The sequence below is a fragment of the Alosa sapidissima genome, chromosome 18 (genome assembly GCF_018492685.1).
Source record: "Alosa sapidissima isolate fAloSap1 chromosome 18, fAloSap1.pri, whole genome shotgun sequence".
NCBI lineage: Eukaryota > Metazoa > Chordata > Actinopteri > Clupeiformes > Clupeidae > Alosa > Alosa sapidissima.
Window position 1 is genome coordinate 25,277,594 of NC_055974.1, and position 11,108 is coordinate 25,288,701.

The 11,108-nt window shown below is 46.4% G+C and overlaps 1 protein-coding gene across 4 annotated transcripts; it reads right to left on the reverse strand.

The window, feature by feature from the left end:
• Nucleotides 1-1,716: 1,716 nt before the first annotated feature.
• LOC121689966 lies at nt 1,717-10,311 on the reverse strand. Of its 4 annotated transcripts, XR_006024947.1 has the most exons (4): nt 9,761-10,311; nt 2,368-9,576; nt 2,020-2,081; nt 1,717-1,835 (listed from the first exon to the last, which is right to left on the reverse strand). XR_006024947.1 is itself a non-coding variant. In XM_042070224.1 (3 exons), the coding sequence occupies exon 3, from the start codon at nt 7,722-7,724 to the stop codon at nt 3,036-3,038; it is 4,689 nt and encodes a 1,562-aa protein (XP_041926158.1). In that variant the 5' UTR covers nt 7,725-9,576; nt 9,761-9,822; nt 10,109-10,311; the 3' UTR covers nt 1,813-3,035. The 4 variants fall into 4 exon arrangements, 2 of the variants coding, with proteins under 2 accessions (XP_041926158.1, XP_041926157.1); XR_006024946.1 differs by having other exon boundaries at nt 2,020-9,576; XM_042070224.1 differs by having other exon boundaries at nt 1,813-9,576; nt 9,761-9,822; nt 10,109-10,311.
• Nucleotides 10,312-11,108: the final 797 nt, after the last annotated feature.

The following is an 11,108-nucleotide window of genomic DNA, read 5'->3' on the forward strand; positions in this document are numbered from 1 at the left end:
CGATTGGTGTGTGACATACACTTGTTCTCTGGTCATGTGTAGTTGTTTGATCATCAAACCAGATCAAAATCTAGGTGAAGCCCTGTATAACTTTCCACAACAACTATTGTTGTAACTGTCTATTACCAATAGATGAAAAATGCATTTTGTTGTTCTGGTATTACTTGTGCTGAGACAATCATTTTGAAACTAACTTAAATGTTAGATGTTTGGCTGTAGGGCCGATACAGGAGCACATAGGCCATACCTTAACATTTGCATTTATTCATTTAGCCATTTTTATCCAAAGTGACTTACAAAATGACTATTAACATCCAAGCTAAAATCCAAGATTAATACTACAACAATAAATACTATTGCAGTTGTGACTCGTGGCCTGATATATAACCAGATCACTGACCACTTTTCAGGTGGAGATCAAATATTTCAGTTGGTACAGAAATATCTCAAAAATATCTCCAAAGAAATAACTGAAGCCATTCAGAGCACACAGAAGCAAGTCACTGCAAAGTCCAGCATCAGGGGAGTTCGTTCAGGACGTTTGCAGGAAACTTGGAGAAAAGCACACACTTTGGTGTCATTACCACTTTGACAATACCAATGTGGCAGAGTTTTCCCACTCGCTCGCAGGGTTTGTTGAGAATATGGAGTCTTCACCGAAAGAGGAGTTCCGTAAAGAAGAATACAGGAGCTATTGAAAACACGTAAGATGAAACCTCAGGATGGGCTGTTCAAACGAGTCTTCGGATGTGGCAAGCAGTGTCCATTCGGCAAAGCACCCTGCAAAGCTGGTGGTGAGGTTCACACAGATCACTGGGCTTCAATCCACAGGCCTGAGGGACTGGGAAGATACAGGAGATCATACTCCAAGAAATTAGTGACTGGCATTTGTTCGTCATGTGTGTTCAGTGAGAAGACATGCACATGCTTCAAGACAAATGACCAGAGGCATCCTTATAAAAATATTGTGAGATTTTCCCTGATTGGCACATTCCAGCAGACCCCTAGCCTAGAAATCTAGACGCACCCTAGCGGCAGCAAATTACATTTGCTGTCAGGGCTAGTCTAGCAACTCTCCGTTGGCTTGTGAGCTCGAAAAATTAAACTTCAGGCCAATCAAATCGTGTATAGAGTCGTTAGGCGGGCTTAACATAATGATTGATGGCAGAGTTGCAACGGTTTGGCTTGAATTCCCTGCTACTTGAAAACAAATAAGATGGATGTTGCTGTTGGCGAACAGTGTGACACGAGTTAAGCTTTTATTAAGTTGGCAAAAGTTTGAACTAGCCAACTAGCTCCGCTGGTGGGAAACGCATGGGACTTATAGCGCTGTCCTATTGCGTGCAGAGGGAATTTGAAAGACAACCGATTATCCCGCCCCTCGGACTGAGCACTGCGAACGGTGAGTGCCCAGAACCCCAGTATTGAAGCCTCAGAATACTGGAAGTATGTCATGGCAAAATTCAACAAAATGTTTGCTGAAAGGTACAATGCAAAGCCAGCTGACATCCCCCTGTTTGGAAAGCAATCACCAAAGAACAGGCTGAGTATAGCCTGAAAGAATCCTTCAGTATCAAGTAAATCAAATGAGTTAGAAATTATCAGTCCTGAGGGTGTTTTTATTTCAATGACCCTTCAGAATAACCTGTGAGTAGTTGGATTTTGACTTCTTACTTTTGTTTTTAATTTTGTTTTTTGTTCCATTATATTGTCCAGTGTGCACATTGTAGGTGTAACAGAGGTCGTCTCTCCCCTCCCTCAATCACTCTGCGTTGTGTTGTAGTGGAATAGTGATGGACGCCACAACCGACCTTTGCTTTAATATTTATTGCTCTCTGGAATATATGACAAAACAAACACAAATCAGGCAGGGAGCGAGCCAGTCGCGTCACAGCTCCTCTGCCTCAGGACAGTAGCAAAAGAGAGCGGCAAAACCACGAGACACGCAGTTGCGTGAATCGCCATACAAGTACATGTGAAAAGACAATAACAAAAGTACATAAAACAAACATGGCATACCTGGAATATATGACAAAACAAACACAAATCAGGCAGGGAGCGAGCCAGTCGCGTCACAGCTCCTGCCAATCAAACAGGTAACCCACGTTTAAATACATTCAGTCAATTCACCAGTATGAAGGTCTGAAAGCTAGCTAGTTAACGCCGCTACACCTGCAGCCACGTTAGCAGACTGTAGCATGTAAAACTGAGGTAATATGCATTGTGTAACGAGCTAACATAAAAACAGTGATTAAACAAACGTAACTCGTATATAAGGTGTGCAACACCAGAAAACAGTTATTTGTGAAAAATGCACAATACAAGTATATAAAAGATATGATGTATTGTATGCAAGACTCCACATACCTCTGCCTCAGGACAGTAGCAAAAGAGGCAGAGGAGGGGGCTACATGAACACTTAAGGGGTCTTCAGCGCGGGAACCAACCCCTGCCACACCCAAGCCACACCCCCCTACGACCTACTGTACCTCAGAGGCGTGGGAAACTACAAAATATGTCCATAGAACTTGTAGAAACGATGGGGAAATTCAGGGAAGCATAATTAACCCTGCTACACTCACCCCCACTGACTTCACTGAATTTCAACTATTCAGCCATACAAAAAAAAATAAATAAAAAATAAAAAAATCAGAAAGGTTTACCTATACATAGACCAATATAATATAGAAATAAGTAGAAAACAACCCGTATTGAAAAATAAATTGCAGGTAGTGCAACCCATAGATAGGACCACTGGTCCACCAGCGATGAAAGCCGTCCGTTAAAGGACTAGGAAGGTAACCCAACCTTAGAAGAGGTGCCCTATACACCCCATGAGCAGAGGATACCCTAACCTGCAAGCACAGTCTAATGCAATAGACAGAACATGTATGATCCTCCCCTTCAGGGGAAGTACAGTGTGGAGAGGAGAGACTTAAAAGAAGAGAAGAAAAAAAAATACACCCTTTATGAAAGAAAACTTATCAAAAATACATACAGGGCCTACATACACAGTAGAGACGTGTGAATAACCTCTAGTGAGCTCCTCTAAAAAGACTCCGCACCCACTGCGTAGACATAACCTGTATGAGTCTATTCACAGGTTTAATCAGCCTGCCACGCCTTGTGCGCACGCCACTCCTACGGCGACCAGGTGAGACAGTAGACGCAGTAACACCAGTGTGGGTAGAATTCACAGTTGGGAGAGGGTCAACTGACAGAGAATCAGCGCAATCATCCGACACAGCGCACAGAGGGCTCTCACAGGCTGAAGGTACCGAGGTCCTCTCTGATTCCACTCCAGCTGAGACCGGAAGCATATCATTCCCTCTGTCTACCGTCACTGACCCAAAATCTCCTATGTCACTACCGTGTGTGTCAGAGCTACCTGGGAGACCAGCAACCCACCTAACAGTCCTGTCAACAGTGGCGCTATCCCCACTGGACTGTGAGCTGCCAGCCGCACTAACACTGCCACCAGAACATGACAGATGTTTGTCATCCTCACCAGCGTCAGGGAGCGGCAAAAAATTCACTGGCATGATGAGGTTTCTATGTACAGTTTTGACACTGCCTGCTGGACTCCTAATTTTAAAGGTGTGTGTGGTGGCATTCACCGCCAAAACAGTGTAAATTATTCCCTCCCATCTATCTGCCAGTTTCTTCTTTCCCCGTTCACCTTTGTTGGCCAGCAGTACCCTGTCACCCACATTGACCGGTTGCCCTTTAGTTCTTCTATTATATAGCTCAGTCTGCCTACGTTGCTGCTTCTCCGCATTAGACTGAGCTACGACCATGGCCTCCCGTAAGTCCCTGCCCAAGGATGAAACATAGGTGTCAATGTCCACTGTATCCCCGTCCAGCAGGACACTTTCAAACATTAAGTCCACAGGTAACCTAGGAGTGCGGCCATACATTAAAAAGAAAGGGGGGAACCCTGTGGTCTCGTGGACAGTACAGTTGTACACAAAGGTGAGATTGTTGAGTAGCTGAGGCCACTTGACCTTTGACCTTGGTGGTAGGGCTCTAATCATACTTCCCAGAGTACGGTTCATCCTCTCTGCCTGACCATTCCCCATGGGGTGGTACGGAGTGGTGTGAGATTTCTCCACCCCAGCTAACAGGAGCAGCTCTGCGATTAAAGAGCTCTCAAAATTAGCCCCCTGATCCGAGTGAATGCACGCAGGAAAACCATACACACAGAAGAAGTTATTCCATAGAACCCGAGCTACAGACTTAGCAGACTGATTAGGGCAGGGATATGCACACGCCAGTTTCGTGAAGTGGTCAGTGACCACTAAAACATCAATGGACTTGTTGTGCGAATCTTCCGCAGACCAAAAGTCAATGCAGACTAATTCTAAAGGAGCTGAGGTAGCAATGGAAACAAGAGGGGCCCTAGCCTCAGGTTCCGGAGCCTTGCTAACTACACACCTTTTGCACCTGTGAACATAATCCCTGACGTCCCTTTCAAGCGTGTCCCAGTAAAATCTCTGTCTGGCCAGCCACAGAGTACGCTGCTGGCCCTGGTGCCCTGCCTCATCATGAACCCCTTTTAGAACCATGATCCTCAGCGCCTCAGGTACCACATACTGGAAGGTATTCTTTTTAGACACAGGATTCTTAGACACCCTGTACAGCACACCCAACCGCGTAGTGAGTTTACTCCACTGCCTCAACGTTTTAAGCGTCTCCCGAGACTCATGCACCCTCTCCCGCCGGGATGGGCGACGTCCCCTGTCAACAAAGAACCTAACTCTGCTGATAGTGGAGTCCTGACACTGCTTGTCATACAGCTCATCATGACTAAGGACAGGCAAAGGATTCTGACCAGTCATAGACATAGATTTTAAGTGCTGAACATGTGCAATAGCCCTAAGTTTAGCACCGTCCTCCCAGTGACGAGAGGACTGCAACACAGCCGAAACCTCCGCACGTGAGACCCAGCCTCCCATCCCATCCTGAACAACATGTGTGGCCCCAACACACACGCTGTCAGACAAGAAGACCCCTGACCGCCCTCTCGTCAGCAGGTTCTCTGCCTCGTCCTGAACGACATGTGTGGCCCCAACACACACGCTGTCAGACAAGGAGACCGCTGACCGCCCTCTCGTCAGCAGGTTCGCTGCCTCGTCCTGAACGACATGTGTGGCCCCAACACACACGCCATCAGCCATGGAAGCTGCCCGCTGTTCCCGTGCCTCAGAAAGCTCAGACGACAGGCGAAACATGTCTTGGACTGAGTCCACCTGCAGGCTCTCAGCTTCTTTAAGCAGTTCAGCATAAGAAGTTCTGGTCAAGCGATGCATAATCCTGGGCCTCACAAAAGGCTCTCTGCTAAGGGCATCCGCTACCACATTCTTAGGACCTGGAATATACAGGATGTCAAAATCAAACGGGGCCAACCTAGCCACCCAACGCTGCTCACACGCGTCCAGCTTTGGCTTCGTCAAGACATACTTAAGGGGGTTATTGTCAGTCCATACAGTGAACCTGTGACCCCGCAACCAGTGACTGAATTTATCACAAATAGCCCACTTCATAGCGAAGAACTCAAGCCTATGAGCAGGATACTTGGACTGGGCATGATTCAACGACTTACTGGCAAAAGCAATGGGCCTAGCTTTGTCCTCATTGGGCTGCACTTGAGATAGAACAGCTCCAAGACCACTAGTAGATGCATCAACAGACAAAAGGAAAGGCTTTGTGAAGTCTGGATGAGCCAAAGGCACACTACTCACCAGTGCAGATTTAAGATTCTGAAAAGCCTCTGTACACTCAGGGGACCAGTCCTGAGGACAGAGCTTTCTCTTCTGCACAGGCTTAGCTACACCTTTACCTCTGCGTGGGCGCTTCGACCCACCTGTCAGTGAAAACAATGGCCTTGCCAGCACAGAGCAGTTTTCAATAAAATGCTGGTAGTAGACCACCATACCAAGAAAGGAGCGGATCTTACTCGCTGATGGTGTGACGCCATCAGCCTCCATTAGGTCTGACTGCGAAACATTCACAATAGCCTCAACTTTATCCGGATCGCTAGCAACACCCTCTTGCGAGATGATATGACCAAGAAATTTCACAGACCTCCTAAGAAAGTTGCACTTAGCTGGAGACAGCTTCAGGTTGTGCTCCTTCAAACGCTCGAACACCATGCGCAAGCGTTGCAAACTCTCTGCCTCAGATCTCCCAAATACAAGGACATCATCCAAATAGCAGAGGAGACTTAAGAAATTCTGATCACCAAAGATAGAGAGCATCATCCTCATGAAGGTAGCCGGACTATTACATAGGCCCTGAGGGAGCCTATTATATTCATGCAACCCGAGTGGAGACGAGAAAGCTGTATATTTCTTATCCTCCTCATGCAATGGCACATTGTAATAGCCAGATGTCAGATCCATGGTGGAGAAAAATACATTACCACCCAGAGCAGCCAGAACGTCTGCTTGATGGGGAAGTGGGTGGGCGTCCTTGACCGTGCGCGCATTCAGCCACCTAAAGTCAGTGCATATCCGCAGGTCTCCATTCTTCTTCCACACTAGCACTAATGGAGAAGCGTACTCACTATTAGACTTCCTAATAATCTCCTTCTCCTCCATTTCATCCAAAGTCTCTTTCAACTTCTGATAATGTGCTGGGGACAACCTGCGATATGGCAACCTGAAGGGACGGTCATCAGTCAACCTAATCCTATGGCAAAATTCACTCGCTTCACCACAGTCAAGGTGATGCCGAGAAAAGATAGATTCAAATTCCGTGATCAACTCAACTAACTTGTCCTTCCACTGAGAAGAGACCTGACAACCGTCAATAGGTATAGCACCCAGTCCAAGACTTTGCAGTGTGCAGTCACCATTGCCCACACAGCTGCCGGAATCACTCTTTACAGACAAGCTGCCATGAGAACTGCCTGAGCTCACCTTAGCCACATGCTGTGAGACAAAATGTTGATCAAAATCTTCTAATGCAATGGCGGGATATACGTCAGCTACTTTTGCATTCCGGCGCAGAGTTACTGCCACCGACGTCGGATTAATGATCTTGACCGGAAGCCACCCGTCCCCCCACATAGGAGAGACAACTCGTCCAACTAGCATTTGTCTATTAATACAGCGCGAAGTGCTGGGCTCCACAACAACCGTGCTGCCAACAGAGATGTGTGTCTTAGGTGGTAACCTACCCCACACAAGATGCTCAGCCATGGGCTGGAGCGTGACTGCGCTCTTCAGCCTCAGAGTTCCCACTTTATCTGGGATGGACCCACCTCTCCATCTCTCCAGACTGGATAAAAGACGTAGGAACTGACTGCTATTCTCCTGACCTATAACGTCAGGTTGGCTCACAACCCGCCAGAAAGCATCACTGGACTTGAACTGTCTGATTAATGGCTTTAAGACATTCGTTCCAACAATCAATGGATCCACCTGCCCCTCAACAATCAACACCGGGACTTCAAAACTGAACCCATACATCTCAATGGCCAAGTCACACACGCCCAGAGGACTAGTCTGCTTACCTCCACAGCCAACCAGAACAATATCAACAGGGACTGGAAACTCACCTGGCAACACTCCTGCTTCCTTCAGACGCGGCACAGCGTCTGCACTAAGCGTGGTGGCCATTGACCCAGTATCCAACATCCCCTTTAACTCAACTTTGCCCTGCACCAATACAGAGGTGTAAAACAGACCATCACTCTGTGCAGTTCTCATGGTGTTTTGCATGACAACCTTACTTGACTTTGGCAATGTCTCACAAAAATACGAATAAACAGACTCAATATCATCATTTAAATTGGAGGGTGAACTCAGATGCCTGCCACTGCCCTCCTCCGAATGGAGGCTCTTCAGTTTCCCTGAAACGGCTTCGGCTTCTGCGCAGTCCCCACCGCAGCAGAATCCACAGCACGTCTCACACCCTGTGACCTACCTTGACACTGAGAGCGCATGTGCTCAGGACTAAAACACAGAAAACACAACTTATGCAACCTACAGTGTGACTGCGTAGAGTGGTCCAAACTCTGACACACGTCACACTTGAAACTGCGCCTCTCACCTCGCTTAGGCTGACTATGCCGAGTAGCTTGGGAATTACACACTAGTGTCTTCTCCAGCATGTCCAATAATCTGTCCAATGTGGTACCTTCTGCAGCTGCGCTATCTGGCTTGCCCACCCCCACTGAAGACTCACCAGGTGACACACTGCAGCTCACAGCCTCCATTACAGGTGTGCCCATAGAAGCAGTGTTCTGTAATACGTTACTCCTCTGTAACTTGTGATTCCTTAAAAACTCATCCAGACGTGCCTGGACCTCACAAGTAGTCCACTCACTCTGTGGCTTACTTAAAAACATCATCGAGAGCTCTCTATCAGGGCAATGCCTAATGAACATGGCGGCAACTTCTACAGTCTGCAGCCGCAACGCCCTACTGTCATGTCCCAAAGACTGTTCTGCTACCTCAGCTGCCTTATTCAACCTGATCCAGTAGTCAAGAGGTTGCTCATTGACATACGGCGTAGTGGAGTAAAAATCCGCAAGAGGCATACCCGAATGCACCGCACTGTCGAAATGCTGTCTGAGAATGCAAAAGACAGCATCCACGTTACCTGAATCAGACACCTGCACATTATTACGCAGCCAGATCCGAATTACATCCCTGGCGCGACCCATCAGTCTGCTAAGCAGCTCATCCACACAGTCCCTCCCAGTGTAGCCACCCTTATTCAGATACAATCTCATTAATCCCTCCCACTCACACAGAGAGAATTTATCACTACCATCACCTCTAAAGAAAGGCGGCTCTTTCCTCTCAGACTTGAGAACGAGATTCAATTTTGACAGATCAATAAGAGTACCACCCCCCAGGGAATGGCCCGCAGAGAGAGCTGGTGAACCTAGACACACACTATTCACAAGGTTCGCACTCACAGACTGACTAATGTTGGCACTGATTTCTCTAACCTGCTCACTGGACAGTTTAACTGGGATATCAGACTCGGTGAACTCCAGTGGTGGCAAATCCTGATGCACAGGCGTGGAAAATGTTACCCTATCCTTAACTACGCCACCACTGGCTAAGCCAGAGCTACCTGGAGTACTAAATGTCAGAAGGCCCCTCCCTCTCCCCACACTAAAGTACCCATGACTCTCACTAGTGAAATCCATATTAATTCAAATATGTAAAAATGCAGGGAAAAGAAATAACACAAATCATATAATGCTATATACACATATATACAATGCTCATTTGCAATACACACATTAAAACACCCTTGACAATGTGTGATATCAGAGTCCGTGCAAAAGATACACGTCAGATGACACTGACGTTCCTGACGATAAGAGCAGAAGAGGCGCAGCGACAGTAGACGGAGGCAGCAACAGATCCGGTCCAGTGGAGACGTCACATCAACATGCAGCAACCCCGGTGTTCGGCTACAGCTGAACTGACGACGGGTCAAACGGCACCAGTGTAACAGAGGTCGTCTCTCCCCTCCCTCAATCACTCTGCGTTGTGTTGTAGTGGAATAGTGATGGACGCCACAACCGACCTTTGCTTTAATATTTATTGCTCTCTGGAATATATGACAAAACAAACACAAATCAGGCAGGGAGCGAGCCAGTCGCGTCACAGCTCCTCTGCCTCAGGACAGTAGCAAAAGAGAGCGGCAAAACCACGAGACACGCAGTTGCGTGAATCGCCATACAAGTACATGTGAAAAGACAATAACAAAAGTACATAAAACAAACATGGCCTACCTGGAATATATGACAAAACAAACACAAATCAGGCAGGGAGCGAGCCAGTCGCGTCACAGCTCCTGCCAATCAAACAGGTAACCCACGTTTAAATACATTCAGTCAATTCACCAGTATGAAGGTCTGAAAGCTAGCTAGTTAACGCCGCTACACCTGCAGCCACGTTAGCAGACTGTAGCATGTAAAACTGAGGTAATATGCATTGTGTAACGAGCTAACATAAAAACAGTGATTAAACAAACGTAACTCGTATATAAGGTGTGCAACACCAGAAAACAGTTATTTGTGAAAAATGCACAATACAAGTATATAAAAGATATGATGTATTGTATGCAAGACTCCACATACCTCTGCCTCAGGACAGTAGCAAAAGAGGCAGAGGAGGGGGCTACATGAACACTTAAGGGGTCTTCAGCGCGGGAACCAACCCCTGCCACACCCAAGCCACACCCCCCTACGACCTACTGTACCTCAGAGGCGTGGGAAACTACAAAATATGTCCATAGAACTTGTAGAAACGATGGGGAAATTCAGGGAAGCATAATTAACCCTGCTACATAGGCCTACAGAATTAACAATGATCGTGTTCTGGTTCTGGTTTAGCATTTTGATAGGTGAGGGTGGTAGAAATATGTGGGTACTGGGGAGAATAAAACATGAATGCAGCAGTAGGTTCAATGACAGTTGTACTAACTGATAAAGAAGCAAATATTAAATAGTAACTATTATGGTGGTCACATCAGTAAACTACCATCTTGCCTTTATTGAGAAATCTGCAATATTCAATAACACATGTAATCTGTATATAAACTGTTTTAGCCTTTAATTGTAGATGGAAATAGTGATAGGTGATAGTGAGGGTGGTAGAAAGAGTATGTGAGGGAGAATCAAATATGGATGTAGCAGTACTTACAATGACCATTCAAACTGTTACAGAAGTGTACCTTAGTACCAGCTGTTATAGTTGCATCATTCAACATGCATCTGGTCTTTATTGAGAAATCTGCTTTTTTTAAGTTGTAGATGAAAGTCATGCCCTCATCAAATAAAGACTTCAGTAAAACCAAACATTTTGAATTTTAGCTTTAAAGCAAAATATGTGGTAAGGTGCATTAAAGGTGCCATGTGTAATGTCCACCAAAAATCAATTCATACTCCACATTCCATAAAAAATGGGGGCAGTATACCTCCAGAAAGTGAGCTGGTTTACCCTAGAGTAACAACCGAGACTCGTGTATTGCAGTTTGGTTAGCGGTTATGTTGTCCGCATACTGCCTCCCATGGCCGAAACTGGTATTATGACACCTGTCGGGCTGTGGCTAGTAATTTAGCATGCTAATTCAGGTTG

Excerpts from the sequence above, each read along its gene's own strand:
- LOC121689966 (XM_042070224.1), bottom strand. The coding sequence starts at position 7,724 with ATGCAAAACACCATGAGAACTGCACAGAGTGATGGTCTGTTTTACACC.